Source organism: Haplochromis burtoni, unplaced genomic scaffold (genome assembly GCF_018398535.1).
Source record: "Haplochromis burtoni strain Fernald_Lab_line unplaced genomic scaffold, NCSU_Asbu1 Contig_478, whole genome shotgun sequence".
NCBI classification, from domain to species: domain Eukaryota; kingdom Metazoa; phylum Chordata; class Actinopteri; order Cichliformes; family Cichlidae; genus Haplochromis; species Haplochromis burtoni.
The window spans coordinates 243964-264183 of NW_024582839.1; the positions used below are offsets into that span (position 1 = coordinate 243964).

Sequence of the window (20220 nt, forward strand, 5' to 3'; positions counted from 1 at the left end):
CAGACAAGAAACAGAGGAGAACTTTTACAGTGCCTGACTGGACTGACTTTGACACACAAGGGAAGCAAATGCTAACAAATTATAGTTAGTTTAATAGTTGTTTTAACTTGCACAATCAAACACGAAATAACCAAATAGCTAATGCAAATGTCAAGTGTAACAAACAAGATATTTCGACATTTCCTGTATTTAAGAGTTCTGCATTCCAGGGCCTATCTTTTGTTCATTTGACGTCACATGACCTCAGCAGCCAACAGACCGCTCCCAGCGGTACACTTACACAAGATTTTATTTAACAATACTGAATAATCAAAAGCCGCTTAAGTGCACACGCCATTAGTGGAACTGATGGCCCTTCAGCAAACAGCAAATACAAATGAGGATATTACGAGAAATTAAAGATCATATTCTCACGTGTGCCTCAGACTGTAGGCAACACGTGTGGAAAAAATAACTAAAATATGTTGGTCAATGAGTAAACACAAGACAGGAAGACAGAAATGTTTGCAATTTTTGTTACCATCATCTTGGTCACAATTACAGGCAAACACAACCTGAAAACACGTAGACACTTGTACTTTCCGCAATTTCATACTTTTTCATGTGTCTGGATCTCTAACTACACATAGCCTCAGGGAAAACATCAGGTAATAAGACTCTGCTCCAGTGTTTAAAAGTCAGAACTGTGTGCTTTTTGTGCTATTACAGATTTTCAGGTAATTCTTATTTTTCTGTTTTCATGTGTGAAGACATTATCTGAAAGTACAGTGGAAATAACCAAACCAGTTCTCTGCTTACACCACAGGTTGTACATTTAGATTCAGTGTTTGGCCTTGGAACATCATACTGCATAAATTTGCATATAACATATAACACTTCAAATACAGTGTTGGTATTATTTTAAATAAAATGTAGTTTGATGAAGCCATTGAAAGAAATAAGCCAAACAAGTGTTGTATTGTTGCGGTCACTATGTCACAGCGACACATCAGATAATTCAGGTAAGATATTTTAATTAGTTTGGAACTTTAAAGAACAAGAGTGTGTCAGTGTCCCGTGTTTTAAAAAGTTTATTTTTTAAAACATGGTTACAGATGCAAACATCATTAGTTTAATTTTGTGTGGGGAACATGTCTTATTCCAAGAAATGGAAAAAGAGAAAATATGGACTGAATTTTATCATCTGTGAGGCCGTGTAATGGGGGAAAAATGTACAAATTAGAGCAAATGAGGAAGAAAAAAAACCTCCCAACTTAGAGGTCTACAGTCCCAGGAAAAACTACATAGCCCTCATAATTTAGCAACTTGTTGAACTGCTATTGGCAGCAATATCCTGAAGTGATTTTTTTCTGTATGACTTGTCTAGTCTTTCGCATTGTTACAGAGAAATTTTCCCATCACAGCCCTTTAGTCAAGTTGCGGTCTCGTCTTTGACTGGGTTGCTTTAAAAGCTTTAGCTTTCAGAAAACGGCTAAGGGCAGCTTACATTTGTCTCTAGAATACTTAAGTATACAAAGGAGTATGTGGTCGATTCATTGACAGGTCCAGGGGCTGCAAAATAATCCCAAATCAACACCTCTGCTCTCTCACCTCTCTGCACTGTGCTTGAGAGTTGATATGAGATGTTTTTGCTGACATGCTGTGTCCGATTTTCACCAAACGTGGCGTATGACCATTCTTGTTCATTGTTTTTTTGTTTTTAGCATTTAACTCACTGACTGAGGTCTCTAGAGTTGGAGAGTTAGAGTTCTTGGATCTTTTGCAATTTTCCACTCTTAGGAAAACTGTGGCATTTCTTTAACACACATCTGAATGCTGAAGACCAGCAAGCTCATAAAACCTCTGCTTTTGTACAGATGCTTACTTTCATTTAATCAGTTCATCTAGTTCATATCAGTACCTGGCTGCTTCTTACCCTCTAATTCCTATAGAAGCAGTAAGTGTGTACTTAGTTTTTCAGGACTGTATTCATCTGAAAACTTTATTTTTTCTTGTATTTAAGTCACATGTCCCATCTGTTAAACCATAGCAAGAGTACTAAAAGTCAGTATTAGTCCATTCAGTACTGATATAAAAAGGCGAGCATTATAAAATATCTATTCCATGAAATACAATTGACCTTTTTTTTCACCCCCAGACAGGAGAGTTTTCTGCTCGTTTCCTTCTTAAACTCCCCGTGGACTTCAGCAACATCCCCATCTATCTCCTTAAGGTAATTAATTCTGAAGGATATTGTTTAATGGCTTTCTTCACTCTTGTCTCCATTGTCTCCTCTGTTCTTTTCATGGTCTTGCTATGCATGCACCTTATATTTTACAATTGAGCTCCTTTTATTGCTGTGAGTGACTGAAATGTGTTTTTAGACTGTTGCCTCACCTTTTACCTGATAACGCTGAGAGTGAAGGTTAATAACATCAATTTCATAAGGATTGTCATTTTTAATTTTGATGATAACACACAGATTAAAGAAGGTGGTCTTAAGAATTGTTTAGCAGGTGAATTAAACAACATATTTGTGTCAGAAATTACTCTACAGCTCAAAGTTGATGGCATCCAGAGTATGTCTCAGCTTCTTAAATTTGAGATTTTTGCGGATGGTAGCAAGATGCCTAGAAACAGCAGATGGACCTTACAGGCTTTGTAGGCAGTGCACAAGGTGTTGTCCAGGACGGATATCGGTCTACCTCTGCAGCACTTCTGGGCAGTCATCATAATTATGTTTATATGTTAGGCTAGAGAATTTTATGTGTGCAGGAATCAGTCGTAAAATATGAAATACCCACAATCTTGCACTGAAATTCAAGCCCTGCATACACAGACTCAAGGTTACTGCATGAGCCTCCTTCAGGTGTCATGAGTATCCATTTGTTTAGGTGTGTGCGCATGTGTTTTGAGTACTGATAAAAGCTGGATTTATTTAAATGAACTCCAGTGCAGCTCTGCATGTGTGTGCGTGCACGCAGACTTCAGTCTTGGGGGCTGCGAGTTGACTAATCAGCCAGCCGTCACTGTCGATCTGCTCTGAGCCGCGTGGTGTCTGCAGGCAGCTTAGCTCTCTCTCGCTCTCTCTCACTCTCTCTCTGATTGCCTTTACCCCTCTCTCACTCTCCCTCATCTTAGTTCTCTTTTCACTCTGTCCCCTGATTTTGAACTGCCTGCCGGCTGAGGAGGCTGAGGCTCTCTGGCCTTTTTCAGCCCGGCCTCTGTTTGTGTGATTGGAAACATAAGGGAAACAACAACCATCATCATCCTTTGTCATCCTCCCCATGTCTGTCAGACCTGAAGCCCTGAGACTGGTCTCATCCAAAGTCATATTTCACATTACCAGTGATGGTGGATTTTTTTTTTTTGGTCCCAGATGTCTTGAGGCAGGAAAGCTTCTAGGTTCAGCTCTTGAGAGAGCACTGTTGGTGACATTTTTTTAACAACATGCTTCCTGTCATTTACAGAAGCTGGGCACACACTGACACCTTTCACCAGTGGGTGGTGGTAGCTCTGTAGCAGAGAAACAATATTGTCAAAGAACTCTCTTTCATATTTACATATATTATTATAGACCAAATCTTGGATGTAGATGAGTATTCCTGTCACCCTCATCTTATCATTTTCTTTTCTCTACATGTGAGAGCACACACACACACAGACAGACACACACACACACTTGGTATAATGCTGTATTTGGCAGCTAGGGTATACATAGCATCACCAAGGGAGCACTTGAAGACTAAGGAAGAGTATCGACTTGCAGAGAGGAAAGTAATGAACATCAGCCCACACCTTGTCCACCTACGCATTAAAAAAGAGGAACGGGATTATGCAGCGTATAGGCTGGACTCTAAGAACATCAGTGTACTGTACGCCAAATAGATGACCTGAATTTTCAGTTTGGCAGTTGTTGTGCGATTAGTTCAAGTTGATTGCTTTTTGTGCAATGCACGTTCATGCACTTGATATAATTCTGTGCTTTTACAGAGGAGACAGACATAGCCTATGTATTCCTCACAAGAAGAAGCATTGGAATCACAAATTAGTTAAACTGAACTTCACCCATGCTCTTTTTTTCCACTGGATAACTCTTTGTTTACATCATTCTGTGTGTAAATATAGTACACTAACACAACGTTTCCAGCTATCCTCGGCTTGTGGGTCGCTGACTGTGATTGCATGCATGCATTTTTTTTCATGATTGAATATTTTGGAGTAAACTGTTTATATTGTGTGTGATTTAATGGATTCATTTGTTTACATGTGCAGATGCTCTGAATAACTTCACGAGAAAAAAACGTGATAGTTAACTCTGCGGAAGTCAGCGTTTCTTTCATGTTTGTGTGAAGCTTCCAGACTTCCAGCTCGTCTACAGCATCTGAGAGTCTAGGGTATATTGTGTGTCTGAGTGTCGTTATCGTGGCACCAAAGCAGACTTGGACATGGCAAAGCTACCAGTACTTGATACATGTTTCATTACAGTGAACTGGCTGACCTCCCCTAAGTTAGCTGTTACTAATATTTTACACTTATTGCTTTGTGCCATTACATGATTCACTGATGGTTAAAATCAGTAATGTTTGAACCAAGATATAATTTAGTGTTACGGATTTCACTGACTTCTGTAATAATTTGATAGGTTGTACTTCTGTATATGTTTTTCAGCTGTTAGTCTGCTAGCTGTAACTTATCTACATTGTATGTATCTCGTTAGCTGATTCAAAAATGCCTAGGTCACCATATCAGTTCTTGGAGTTGGGGTGAATTAGCTGAGCTTAGACACTCAATACTTCCATGTATCAAAGACCGTATTTTCTACCTGCTGGGAAAGATGGCTTCTTTAGGTAAAGCAGGCTTTCTTATTGCTAGTACTAACTAACATTAGCTTATTTGCTAATGGTTCAATCACCCTAATGTAAAAATAACTAGGAAAAATTTGGTTGCTTGGTGATTGCATTTTGGTTTTATAATATCCATAGGGAGATTGCAAGTAATTTTGGTGACCAGTTGATAAATCTAGTCTGGATCCTTTTGAATCTGCAGTTTCTCACTAGATATTGTACTCCAGTGTCTCACCGTTACCTGAAGCAACCTTTTCTCATCAGCTCTGCCCCTTGCATTATTTTATCGCGGGGCCGTTTTCATCTGAACACCCACTAAGCCTTCAAGATGAATTCCAACCTGTCTAATAGAAAGCCTTTACAAAAAAAAGTCGGCACTTCAGAAGTCAAAAAGGTGACGCTTTCCAGACAGAATACACGCCATCAGCCAGGTGCTGTAGGTAGAGGTAAGACTGTTGACCCTGATTTGAATCAACCTCCCCGTCAAATCCGTGGATGTCCTTGCTTGAGGAGAGACGGTTTGGCAGTGAAGTGGAAATCTGTTCAGACATAGGCTAGTGTGCACTACTAGTGGACGCTGAGATGTTGCTGGTGGGCACAGAGCTGTGGAGGACGACTGTTACCTGCAGCAATGCATCCGCGTGGTCTGAGCTCACCACAGTGGACATGTTTACCTTCCTGCATGGGCTGCCCACCCTCAGGGAGGGGGGAGGAATGCTACTTTATTTATTTCATTCTTTTAAAGGGGGCAGCCCGTCATAGTCAAAACGAAAGGAGTGGGAAGGACGCTGAGCGCTGAGATGAAGGGGAGTGAAATGCACACAGATGGATGTTGGCAGTTTTCTCCCCCTTTAAAGGCCACGGAGTCCTCTTGGGCACCGTTTTAGTGTCTCATCCTTTGATCGTACCTTGACCTCTTGCTTGTCACCCATTTGAAGCTGCTTTTACTCATCCCCTCTCATTTAGTGCTAACCTCTGACCTCGAACTGCACAGCACGTTTATGCATGTTGGTTAGGTTTCACAACCATGAATATTTTCCTTTAAAGGCTTTGAGTTTTTCTTTAAATGAGCTACCTTTTGCTCCCGACCGTCCTCTGTCCACGCTGTTTATATGCAGGGGTAGCTTGCTTCTAAATATCCACGCTGATCAGTGTGGAGTGATGCCGCATTCGTGACTGAACCTGCCATTATCGCTTCACTTGAGTTTTGTTTCCCGCACAAGCACTGACCCGTCTCACCAGCTCCAAACTGACTGTGGTCTGCGTGTTGGATGTGTGGTTAGCATTGATCTAATAGGTTGTCTCAGGTTACCCAAGCCTAGTGAGCTAACTGGTATCTGCTCTGTTGTGTAGCTTTGTGTGCATTGAAAAATGAAAGCTTCACTGAGCAATTTCTCCTCCTCAGCCACAATCTCTGCCATTTCAATCTGTGTCAAGGACAGATGACTTAAGTTTTGGTACGTCTAGTTTACTTTAGTTATATTATATTCAGTAATAGCTTTATTTATTTAGTCAGTATTTCATTTGCTTGTGTTAACATTTTAATTTTTTAAACTGAAGTAGTTGTGAGAAAAAACTAAATTAGACAGTTTCCTAGAATTGTTTGCCCTAATTATGAACGGATTTACTGTTACTAAAACCTTTAATGCACACTTATCAAATATTTTAAGTATTTTTTAAACCAGGATTGTGTTAAAATTAACACACAAAAAAACTAAAGACACACCCTGTATTAAAAAAATAACTAAATTCCCAAATATAAATTATTTTAGACAGTTTTATGTATGAAATGTTCCTGTTGGATAAAACAAAGTAACACCAGCTAGATTTACCAGTTTGTTTGTTTTTCATGTTAGTTTAAACTCTACCTGTTTTAAATATATAAGTGCTCAGTGCTATGTAAAATGTAATAGTTTCCGCTGTTATCGCCATAGACAGTTTGTTACTGTAAAATCTGGGTCTGTGTGTCGTCCTGCATGTACCCCGAATTCAGTTTCTTGTATATCTTGAACTGTAATGAGCAAGATTTCAGCATTGTTGCAGTTGCCCTGCGTTTCCTGCATTTTATAGTTATTTTATAGTTACAGGCATTCTGTTTGTAGCGTTTTAACAAGCACTCTAAAGGTGACCCCTGGTTAGACTATTTGCTATGGAATTTCACTCTGTCTCAAATTACTTACTTCCCTAGTTGCTCTATCAGCTCTATTCTTTCTCATGTAATAATACATTTTTTCCTAGACTTTTATTTAAAAAGAAATCTTTCTGCAACCAGAGGAGTCTCCCCCTGCTGGCCTTTAAAAAAATGGCAGATTTTAAAGCGCTTTCCCGTTAGCTTCACTTTCAAGAGCAAGCAGCTGCATCCATCTTACTTATACTGCCTGTATAAACATCCGCAACAATCAGTCTAAACCCAGCAAAATGAAAATAATTATTATAACAATTCTAAAATAAGACTTTTCAGTGTTTGGGGAAAGAGAAAAAACCCAAAAACAATATTTTGCAGTAAAATGTACAAATGATTTCTGTTATTGCAAAATTCTCTGTGGTTTTACAGCAATGTGTAAATCTCTGCATTGGTTTTCCAAAACATGCTAATTAGGAATTAGAAATTAATCAATAATGTATGTTTTGCAGAATGTTACCTTCCTTATTTAAGGCCAGATTTATCAGATTTTTATTTATACGGCTTAATTTTTTCCCCCCTCCATTCCCAGCCTCCCCAATGTAAACCGTGGGCCCCCACCACCACCACCACTTTGCTTCTAGCCAAAATGACCAGAGGGTGGGTTGCATTGAGCCTCGAGCATCCCTCTATCCTCGTTTTTGTCTGTGCAAGCTGTGCACTCTTCAACAAGAGCGCTTGCATCTAATTATTTGTACTCTAATTATTTTTGGTCCTACATCCTCACACTCCTGCTCTCTCTTACACACACACACACACACACACACACACACACACACACACACACACACACACACACACACACACACACACACTTTAACCTTCGAAGCTCCACAGGCAGCAACTGACAGGGGAGGGTCAGGGTGAAGCAGAGCAGTGGGCCCTCGTTCTGTCTTCTAATTTGTTGTTCCAGCATCATTGACTTGATTATTTTTGTAATTCCTTTTCATTTCCCAACATGTTTTTTTTTTTTTAAAGATCAGCTCAACAAAGGCAGGATTTGTGAAAGAATACAAACTTAAGTCATGGTTTGCAGCTACATTTTGATTGTAATTAGTCAGCATTTAAAAAGCAAAGCAAGTAAAAAAAAAATCACAGAGGGGAATTGGCTTGGTGGGTAGCACTGTCAAAATTGATCTGACATCACATTTTAATAACCCACATAGAATCAAATCATTCAAATATGTTGTTATTTTCACAATCAGACAAAATCTGTTTTTTTTTCACAATACAAAAAAATGTAAATATTGATATTATATAAAATTAACATTTGATGCTGTGACAAAGGTGAAGTAATGAACTTTTTCTCAGCATGAAACGGGAAACAATCAAACTGCCAGAGAGCTGCACTGTGTGAAGTTTAAGCAGAAGCCAATTCACAAGACTGATTAAATATCTCTGTAGTCAGTGCAGTTAAGGTTTCACACGTTTAACGCCTACTGACCAAAATCCACAGTATTTCTAAATGAGAGTGGAAACTACTCTCTCTGGTTTGTGGACTCTGCCATTATTTACCCCTCACCAGGCATAAGCAGCAGAGAATTTTGTACATGGTGTAGTCCAAAAAAGTTGGGATGCTGCATAACATGTGAATAAAAACAGAATGCAAATCTCATAAAACCATATTGCATATACGTCTTGATGCATTCTCAATCATCCAAGAAAGTAAATCTCCAAAAGTTGATTCTGTTCATCTGAACGTAGCGTTTTGTGTTACGTAGAGTTTCGTTACTCATCCAGGTGCTCCAGCCGACCCAGGAGAGAAGGACAACCGCTGCCCAAGCGAAAACCTGTAGTGATCCCATATGTGTCAGGAGTATCGGAGCAGTCGAGACACATTTTTTCTAAACACCGGGTCTCTGTGGCTTTTAAACCCCAAAACACGCTGCACCAAAAACTGCTCCACCCCAAGAATCGGGTCCCCCGACACAAACAGAGTAACATAGTGTACGCTGTTAAGTGCCAGGAGAATTGCCAGGATTTATACAGTGGAGAAACCAAACAACCTCTGGCGAAGTGGATGGCACAACACAGAAGAGCTACCTGGTCAGGTCAGGACTCTGCAGTCTATTTACACCTACAGGCCAGTGGACACTCTTTCAAGGATGAGGATGTACACATCCTGGACAGGGAGGAACGCTGGTTTGAGCGCGGAGTCAAGGAGGCCATTTACGTGAAAAGGGAAAGACCATCTCTGAATCGGGGAGGGGGCCTAAGGGTACATCTTTCACCATCTTACATGCTGTGATTGCAGCCATTCCCCAACTCTCTATGAATGTTACTCATGGCCATTGATCAGTGGGTTTTGATCAGTGGTTGTTGATCAATGGTCATGAGAATTTGCATAATTAAGATTAAGGACCTGACCTCCCAGCCCTTTGTTCCTCAGTGGGCTGGTTTCAGTTATTATTCAAATGTACTGTTTATAAGATTGGGGAAACCTGCAGTCAGCTGAGACTGAAACAGTCACTTGGATGAGTGATGAAACGTTTCTCCCACAAAACGCTACGTCCAGATGAACAGAATCAACTTTTGGACATATTGTATTTACAATAAAGCATGGAAAAGATCAAATGTATAGATCAAATAGGTCAAGTCTAATCTGTTAAAAGAAATGTTTATATATATATTTTGCGATTCAGAATATTTGAAAAATGTAAAACCTGATAGTAACTAAATGCATGCTGCAACTCCTGTGACAGGTCTGTGCAGTGCAAACACAAACTAATGTACCGCTAATGTTGATCTGCACAAGGATAATGCCTCCATGAAAGAAAAGCAAAGCTTGCTTTCAGTGCTAATCCAAGTGTTCTTGCATTGTAGACATTTTCATGTTTTTTTGATAGCCGGTCTCAGGCTTCTCTTTCCTGTGTTTCAGAAAAAGTGATCGTTGTTCACTATTTATCTGCTCCAAGACCCGCATGATCAGCTCAGTCTGACTCGTGATGGCGCAGTGCAGACATGCAGCATAACAGCAAACAACGATGTCAAACACTACCTAAAGGGATTCAACGCAGACTATAAATCACGTTTAATGGTCCTCCTAAAATGTGCTCCCGAGAGCTGTCTAACAATGGTGCTAACTTTCACCTCGGCAGCAGGAGGGTGAGAGTATGGCGACGGAGCCGAGGACAGATTGAGGCTATTGCTTGGGTTCAAAGCGGAGTGAGGGGCAAGCATGTGACAATGTGTCTGTTGTGTAAAGGACTCTTTGCGAAAGAGAAAAGAAAATCCAAAAATACAAGTCTGCATTCAAGAAAGGTGCACACTTTAGATGAGGAAAAGGCATTAGGCAAACACGCTAATGCAAGATCCAACTAGCAGAAAGAAGGAGACACAGGGGAACACGACACAAGTCATGCTAATGAGGGCAAACTAAAAAAGGAGGGAAAGATTGTTAGAAAAGTGACATTTAAATAATATTTGATTATTGAGGAATGTTACCAATGCTGCAGAATGGCTCCTAAATATCATATTTTTCTCAATCAAATTGTCTACAGTTTTGTGTGTTTACATCCTTTTTCTCGCTCTCTCTTTCCTAACATAAAAACAGTAAATTGAATAAAAGCATGTGGAGGGGCACAGGGTCATCTCTTTGGGAGTTGAGCACAGACTAGATGAGGTTACTGATCATTAAACCCATCTTACCAGGGACTATCTTCGGCCCCTGCTTGCCTCCGGGGAGCCAAAGGAGTAGCATCAGAGAGCCAAAGCCACCAACCAACAACCCCATAGTGGATCATTTAAGAGACCCTCAGCTAATGGAGACAGAGACAGCTGCAGGACACTGTTAATGATTCGTCCACATAGAAACTTAAAGAAGTCCAGTCGCTTTCTTTCCAAGCACTTTACACTTTTTAGTGTGTACTCCCTGTAGATAAAATCTCCTTCTGTTGAGCTAAACATTGAGTGACTTTGAGCTAAAATTTCAGATGAAGTTTAAATGGGGCTACGCTTCAATTATAATGCAAGACAAGTGAGGGATTTGTAGTGAAAATTGTTGCAAATAATTCATTGTTTTTAAACCGGATTATCTTGTATCCCTAATTGTTGACACCCATAAACAGATTGAAATTAAGATCGGATTAATTGCCATGGCAAATTCTGCCATGAACACCCTTAAATTAAATATATGCTAGTGTTCGACATTTATGCATCCAAAGTTTTCCCAGCAGCCAACTTGGGCATGATCAGCTACTTTATTTCATTAAGGAAAATCTGGTACGGAGGGATGCAGGAGTTTCCTTTCAGCACAATCCAAGGTTATATGTGATGAAAGTTGTCTAGCAGTTGTCTTGTGACTTCAGTTATTTTATTTTGAAATATATCTGAGCTGAACAGATACCCTGGAGACACTGTAGTGTTTCTTTTAAATATTAAATATAGCTTTTTTTTAAATGCCCTTGTTATTTACATTGCTGAAACGCTCTAAGGTATAGAGCAGTGCTAGTTAAATGTCATTTGAATCATTAACCCCCACTCAAAGCAGTTGCCTCTTTTTTTTCTGCATAATTTGGGTTTTGACTCCACAACCAAAAGCAGAACAATATCTGTAGGACCTATAGCTTATAGCATGCTGAAGAGTTTTCCTTCTGCTGTGGCGTTAAATGGGTTGTGAAGGGATCAAACCGGAAGCATTACTGAAAGCACGAGGTCAGCTTTTGATTAATTCATGGGGCTGATTAAGTGGGTGTTATTTATTCAAAACAATTGATTTTTACCAACCCACTCGTCTTGTCCTCTCTGTATTTCTTTATTGACAAAGTGAGGTTTTAAAATAGATCAAGAATGTTAATAGCAGTCAGTCATTTCCAGGAAATGAACTCATTTACATCATACGATGGAGCCATTATCAGAGCATTTATCGGCAGAGCTGAATAATAGCGTTGATTGATGTTTTGTCATTTAATTTTTATTTGGTTTACAGAAAGCCAATTATGAATGGAAATCAAATTGAAAAACATTTTTATTTTTACCTGCAAGATTCACAAACACACTGGTTGAACTTGAATTTGTGCATTGAAATTGATCGTTTTATTTTACGGTGTTGAAAATGTGCAGCACTATCAGTCATGTGGAGAAGAAATAAAAGCAATTCTCTCCCTCTCAGTGTGTGCATGTGCAGGTATTGTTAGCACACAGCATTGTTTTTTCAAGTCATTAAAAGGGACCTTTTCTTTTCTCTTCCATCTCCCTATTTCAACTAAAGCAGCTTTCCTTTTTCACAGTTCAAAGTTATCCTTATTTATCTTTTTACTGGACTTTCTTTCTTCTTTTCTTTCTTTTTCTCCTCCTTCCTACTCTTCCTATTCTCCTCCTCATCCTTCATCTCTTTCTCCTTATGCTCCTTTTCCTGCTACTCTCTCCCCACCTGGTTTAAACAGGTTGCATCACTGATCAGGATTTCTTTTTCAGGAAAGACCTGCATGTAAAATTATAAGGAGTGCTGATGCTAAGGGTGTACTCTAAATCAGAGAACACACAGAACAGAGAAGGCCAGCAGAGAATGAGATACAGAGTGAAGTCATTTAGAGCAGTATCTTAGTAAAAAGAAGTATAAAAAATACATTTGTTCAAAATTCTTCTTTTCTTTGACCATATTCACGTTGTTTTCCATTATGTATTATTTTAGGTGTCACAGCTGTCAGTCAAAGGTCATCTCCTGTCCCTGATCTCTGACATGTTGTCTTCCCAGATAGACATCAAAGGACAGTTGAGGATTTAAACTGAACATGCTTTCCAGTCAGATTTTTACATGAATGTAAAGGTGCCATAACTAAATGTATGCTTCTGTAAGTTCTAGAAGTAAATTGTGGGAAGCTCAAAAAAGAAAAACTTTGCATTTTTCCTACACTACTATTACAGAGGGGGGAGAAAGGAACAAAAAATAAACCAGTTTAACCCCACATCACTTCCTCAGAAAGTCCAGATTAACAGAGCTGGAGACTGACACAAAGCCCCTTACTGTGACCGCCTACACTGCTGAAACACCACTGGCGATGGAGCACCTTTTGAGGATGCCAGAACACCATTCATGATTGGTTTTTGTTTTCGTCCAGTTTCTCACTTTTTTTTCCCTCTCCTGGTGGACAGTGGAGATCCGCCTGCAGCGGCTGCAGCGGTTACCTTACCTCCCCAGTTGCCACATAATTGCCACTCCTTTCCCAACCCCTCATGAGGTTTTCGTTGTTGCGGTTTTGTGTTCGGGTCACGTCCCCCTACGCGCGGCAGTTGAGCTTTTGGAGAAGTCGTGGCTGAAGATGGTCCGGTGCGTCACATGATGAGTCTTTCACAATTCTTTGCAGAAACCTGGAAAACAACTTGCGTACACCCATGCACACAACACTTTCAACAACATGTGCTCTTGTGAACATGTGAACAAAGCACCTGTTATTTTATCCGGCTGAGGTGTGTGTGGTGCTGGCCGGCTAAAAATAGTTTTTCTTTAAAACTCTAGTGCTTTTACTGAGTACCAGAGTATGGTAACACTTGTATCAGGGGAACAAAGAATACAAAACATTTTAATTTCAGAAACTGTTTTCTGGGTCAGTATAATGCCACTTGTTGATGACATAGTTGTTGAGGATAGTGAACAGCTTATCTCTGTCTACATTTGGATATTTTCTTATAAAGTTTGTATTTAAAATTATTCTTTCATCATAGGAAAACAAGTTTTAGCTCTGAGTAATGTAAAGCAGGGTTAGGGGCTTATCAGTGTAATGTCAGCTCTAAACCTTTTCAGTGTGATGACCGTGATTCTCTTCTTAATGGGATAAATTGCCACTGTAACTTATACTGCATACCTAACTTCTCTAGGCAAGTTACGTTGAAGATATCAACATATATCAAATATGACATATCAGTTTTCTGGGAAAAAAAGGCTTTAACATTTCTAGAAGATCCCTTGAATCTTTGTGTGTTGATAGTAAGAAAGAGCATCTAAAGTCTTTCTTTCCCTGATAAGCATCATGAGGAAACACAGATTCTTAGGAGAATCTTTATTCCTGTTAGCTTCAAGCAATTTTATGTTTGTTAAGCCTTATTATAGATATTCTTCTAAGCCTTGACCTTGTGGGTCAGCCTGCCTTACTCGTTGCTTACTCTCACACGTGCAACACCACTGGGGTTGCAGCTGAAAGAATATGGTTATAAACTGCCTTACACGCTTTTTGCTGATGTTTCGGCCTCACCGCAAGCGAAATCACAGAGGTTGTAATAATTACCTTTTTTTAAATTTACCAAAGCATTTTTTTAAAAAATCGAACAGACCAAAATACTGGGAAAATACAGAGATTTCTGTTGAAGACTTAGCTATAGTATATACAGACTTATGCGCATAATCTGCCTGTAGATGTCTTATATTTGCACTTTTTAACCCACAGCTCTAATTATATAGTTAAAAAATAGATAATACAGCTTTATCCTTAGTATGCACTCCTGGCAGTGAATATTATATTCAATTAAGCTCACTCTAATCTAACTCATGAAAAGCCAACTTTTGGCCTTTTTGTATGTTCATAAGTGGTAATAATATAATAATTACATAAATTCATACTTTTTTCCTTGACTTTATTCTAAAGGTTGTTTGTATTTGGAGGAAGACTAGACAACTAGGAAACTTTACTGTTTATGTGTGGCATATTGGATAACAATTCATATTATTCATTAAGTTACGACCAGCGTACTTACTGCACCTGGCCACTGTTTCATCTGCTGTGTCATGACCTGAGCGCGGAAATCACTACCTCTTGCTCTCTATCTCCTTTATCTGCTGCTGTGTGGTTTTTACCACAGTTTCACATCAGGCCAGAATAGTTGTTTTCATTTAACTCATTGAATAGATTTCTTTCTTTTTTTCTCCATTATCCAGCTTAAAAAAACTGCAGTGACACCATTTCTTGTCATCACATGACAAAAGGCAAAAACAGTAACATCAAAATATTACCTAATGGTCGCCTTCCCCTCCATTACCTGTTTGTCTGCCCAGTCTCAGCTGATCTAGAAAGGCCTGTGCGTGACTGTTGAGCAGTTGGTACCAAAGCAAGTGGTTGTAATTTGTGGCCTTGCCGTGCCCTTGCACAGTAAACACTGACTAAGAGCTCAGGAATCTTAAGAGCTATAAAATAATTGCAGGTTACTCCCATAATGTTCAGAGAGTGCTGCTCTTGTGTCTCAACTCTGCCTCTTCAGTCTCATCTCTTTTTTTTGTTCAACCTCTGCCAGTGGTACAAAAAAGTAGTGCTTTCCTGCTGAACCTGTATTCTTGGGTGCTCATTACAGTGATAACCCAGTGGGGCAAAGAAAATTATTTGTCCTGAAATAGATATAATATGAAATAGATGGAAGATGGATATAATAATATTAAATTATTATTTTTGTTTGGAATGCTTAAAGAATAAATGTTGCACACACATGTGCAAAAAAAACACCAAACTTTTTTTAATAGCTACATGAATACTTGTATCATTCAAGAAGATTTAAATCGGGTTTGAACTCCTCTTACTTGTAATTGCTTGTGGTGAGGCTTGAAGCCAAGATGCCTTTTTCCAGAGACAGTTTGCTATCTGTGCTGTCATCATCTTTGTCCTAAGCAGGCTATGTGTATTTATTCATTAATGATTTTTTTTCAGTACACATTTATCACTTCCAGTGCTGGAATTACATAGCCACTTTTCAGCTGTGCCTTGAGTAAAATGAGGGTAAACCAAAGCATATCCAGATGCATTCATTTTATTTTCAGCATGTTTTTTGAAAGCGCTGTTACTGAGTGATGGCGTATTCGTATAGCACTGAGACATGGCATTTACTGGGAAAGCAAGTTGCCCAAAAGACATTGTCAAGTAATTGCCAGTTTGGGCTTCACTAATGTAGTGTACGACTGAAATCTGAAAAGGCCAGCCAATGCTTCCATGCAGATGAACAATTATGTGGCTTTTAAACGACAGGATGTATTATAGCTTGGTATGCGCTCCAAGATGAATTTAAATGTCAGGCATAAAAGGTGTAAAATAGAAGTGCAAAAAGTGTTTAGATACAGATTTTTTTTTTTTTATTCTCAGTGTATTAGTTAATATTCATCTTATAACTGATTTGAAACAACCTAGTGGAAATATACATCTAATGGGGAAAAAAAGAGCAGTGACAGTTTATATTACGAAATAATAGCAAGTGAGGGTAAAACCTGCTCCTTGATGGGTCTGAGTCCAAAGTTAAGCCAGGAAATGCACACTGCTCTCCTGACTGTGCTGACACAGCAAACTGAAACTCCACTGTTGCAAGAAGCTGGATGCCGTTGCAAAAGAGGAGGTTACAGTGGGCTGGTAGGTGGTGGATTATTTTTGAGTGTAAGTGTTACATCAGCAGACCGTGGCCTCCCTGACACTAATAAAAAGATGCACATAATTGGTAATGTTGGCTGTCATATGTATATTCATAAAAATATGTAACCTGTTGACAAAAACATTAGTTTCCATTATTATGTAGCTAAACAGTTACAGGCTTTTACTTTTGTATTTAAATACATTTAGCTTTCCATACCTTCCCACTCCTATGTAGTGATGTCATGCTGGAACAACATGAATAGAGCTGCATATTATTAAATCTTTTGGTCTAGTGGGCTGCTTGGCTTAGTGGAAACTAATGAATAGAAAATTGCAGGTTTAATAACAAATATCTTTGAACTGAAGGAAAAATGATTATAAAGCAACCTGCAAGGTTTATCAAAGTACTTTTAAACTGGCACCAGTGGGATATCATTTAGGGGCAATACTGTCATTGCTTTTTGTATTTAAATGTTAGGAAGCATATTTGAACACCAGAAATACAACTAAATGACAAGATCTGTAGACTCCCATTTTGAAAATGCCTAAAATTCTACCAGAAATAAACATGTTAAACAAAGAGAAAAAGTCAATTTGGGGCTTTGTACATAGTTTCTCTTTTAATAACAACTCTAACTCATCCATCTGGACATTGAAGTGGGGGGCATGGCCACTTTGATTGACAGATGTCCCAACATGGCGAGCTGTAGCTGCTAGCTGTCTGCTAGGCTTCACCTCCACTCTGAGAATCCTGCAGTGTCCATTAACTGACACTTAACTTGAGCTCGCTCCCTCTCTCTCTCTATGCTGTTGGTGCTTTGGAACATTTTTGTCCAATATTCTGGTTTGCTGTGTAGTACAGACCTACCAAGAAATGTGCTTCAGTTTTGATGAGTGATTGTGGTATTTTCTTACTCTGTTACTTAGGAGTAATTACTTGGTATGTCATATAGTCTATGGATTCAGCTGACTAGCAGACATGTTGAGTAAAGTCAGCAACCTGGTCAATACTGAACCACATGAGCCTTAGCTGGATAGATGTTGTTTCTACATAAATAGAAGTCTAGCCAGAATATCTCCTACAAAATAACAAATATATATGGAATTGATTGTAGTGAAGAAATTAAATCGTAGCTTGTTTGTTGCATGGGGACCTTAGGATGTCTCCAAGCACCATATGTCTGCCCCTGATGTCAGAATTATGAAAGTTGCAATGTGAGTGTTTGAATTAGAAGAAGTCATAATTTCAAGTCACTCATGCAGTATACTTTTATTTCTTGCTAGAAAGTCTAAGAAGGACATTCAGAAAAGGTTCGAGAAGTACCTCGAGCTGATCAAGATGCTATCATGATCACTACTTTTATCTTTTGTTTATAGTGTCATTATTAAGTTAAAGTGGCATGAATGTGAGAGTGCATTTTCATTTTTCGAGTAAGTTTGGTAAATGGACTCAACTGAGCAGTGATTTCAGATGATCGTTGGCTATAAAAGGTGTACACACCCCTGTTAAAATGCAGGGTTTTGTGATGTTAAGCAATGAGATCACAATAAATCATTTGAATGCTACTCCCAGCTTTAATCTCACCTATAACCTGCACAATTCAATTGAAAAATAAACAAATCTGTGGAAAAAATATAAAAAGCATACAATAAGCTGGTTGCATAAGTGTGAACACCCTTAAACTAATACTTTATCAAGCACCTTTTAAATTTAATCACAGCATTCTTCTTGGGTACACACACACCATCAATTAAAGTTCAGCTATCCAAGTAGGATTTTCCTGACGTTTACTCAGTTGCCTGTTACAGCAAAAGCTATTGTTTGCAGAGCGCTTACAAAGCATCAAAAGACTCTCATTGTTAAAAGGTATCAGTCAGGAGAAAGGTGTTTTTAAAAAAAAAAAAAAATTCCACAGCATTCAAGATATCATGTAACATGGTGAAAACCCCCACCCCCAAATTGACAAAAAGACTAGACGGGAACTGGTCCGGACAGCTGCCAAGAGACCTATAGCAACACTGGAGGACCTGCAGGAATTTCTGGCAGCTACTCGTTGTGTACTACATGTTGTGACTCCCATATTCTCCATTTGTCTAGACTATGGGTATAATTGCAAGATGGAAACCTTTTTTAAAAATGAAAAACCTTCAAATCTCAGCTATAATTTGTAAAAGAGTACATCGAGTCTATTCAAAAGTATGTGGGCGTGAGAAAATGTGTTATGGCCTGATTAGACAAAGGTTTTGCCCCTATTTCTAAAAAGGCACATTTTGGGCTCAAAAACAACCCTGTACATTACCCAAAAACCCTAAAACCATAATGAGGCATGGTGGTGGAAGTATTATTCTTTGGGGTTCCTTTAGTTCAGCTTTACCTTTGGCTTTAGTAAGGTGCAGGGCATTATGACCAGTCCAAAAGAATAAAAAATTCCACTGGGAAATAATTGACTTAAAGAGGGTTGAACACATGAGATGCAGTCGAAGTCTGACAGATTTGGATTTCTTTTGCAAGGAAGAGTGGGCAAAAGTAAAGTTGCTCCATAATGATGCTCTCCTACCCATGTTGTGATTAAATCATAAGGTGCTTTAACAAAGCATTAGTTTCATACTGTGTACACTTATGCAATCCAGCTTATTTTACTTTTAAAAAAATATATATGTATTTCCCCAAAAGATTTCTTTTTAAAATTGAATTGTGCAGGCTATGAGTCACATTAAAGATGGGAACATTTTTGAAAAGATTTATTGTTTTTTTAAAAACTTTTTTAATACCACCCTTGATCAGAAACTCGGACACTCAGAGTATCTGTAGTTTGTTTGTTTATTACAATCTGTAACTGATTGACAGACATTGTTTGGTCTGTGATTTCTCATGTTCCAAACCTCTGAGAACCCTGCTGTTATTACTGCCAGGTGCTTTAACATCTGGCACTCCAGAAAATGTCACACGATGCGAAAGTTTAAAGGGAGTCTGGATGAAGCTGCTCTTCTTAATAACATGCTTTCATCTAACTCGTGTTTTAGGCTGCCACGAAGAAAGTATAGCACAGACATACTGTGGCCAAAGTACAGAAATCAAAGGACACCTGCATACTAGCGTGTAAGCAAACGATGTTTGTCTGAACATCGTTTGCTAGCTTCCACAGATAAAAATAATGGTTTTAATCATGGGTACATGTGAGTGATGTCTGATGCATCACTGAAAAAGCACCTGTTATGGGATTTGATACTTGCAGAGATGCAGTTGTACTGCATCCTGAAAAGAAGCAAATCATAGCTGTAAATGTGTGATATAGAAGAAAGATGTGTGACCTTTAAAGTTGCCGAAGAAATGCCTAGAGTTGAATGTTGGAGCTTCTAAAATCGTTCCTTTTCAGCGGTAATTCTTTGGCTGTTACGCATAATGTCATAGAAATTTCAAAGATAAATTGTTTTTTTAGTTGATTATTTGCGACCACATGCCCAAAAACTGTCAGGTAAAGATATCATTCTTTATTCTACGAAGACAGAGGTAATGAATATTATGATTATTTTTCTGGTGTCATTAATTTTTCCTCATATGACCAGTGCTATGAATGAAATGAGCACTATTCTTGCTTAGACCTAATAAGCTCAACAGCTGCTTTAAAATCACTGAATGGTAAATTGAAACCCATTAATTAGGTTCAAGGTTCTTTATTTGTCACATGCATAGTTATACAAGTATAACACACAGTGAAATGTAGCCTGACACGCTCCTCGACATGTGCAAAAACTGTGGGGGGGGGAGAGGAAGAACATTTTATTTTTATATATATACGCAACCCATAACGGCAATGCTCAGTGGCTAGTGGATCTGAGGGCAGACCACAGCGACCTCCCTGAACAGGGTCCAGTAACCATCACAGTGGCA

At 38.8% G+C, this 20220-nt stretch overlaps 1 protein-coding gene across 1 annotated transcript in view; it reads left to right on the forward strand.

Annotated features, from left to right (window-relative positions):
- The window catches only part of babam2 (BRISC and BRCA1 A complex member 2), a 125713-nt gene that overhangs the window by 48934 nt on the left and 56559 nt on the right, over nt 1-20220 (forward strand). Inside the window, exon 6 of the mRNA XM_005946261.3 lies at nt 2138-2212. Coding sequence (XP_005946323.1) covers nt 2138-2212 — 75 coding nt within the window. The remainder of the gene's footprint in view (nt 1-2137; nt 2213-20220) is intronic.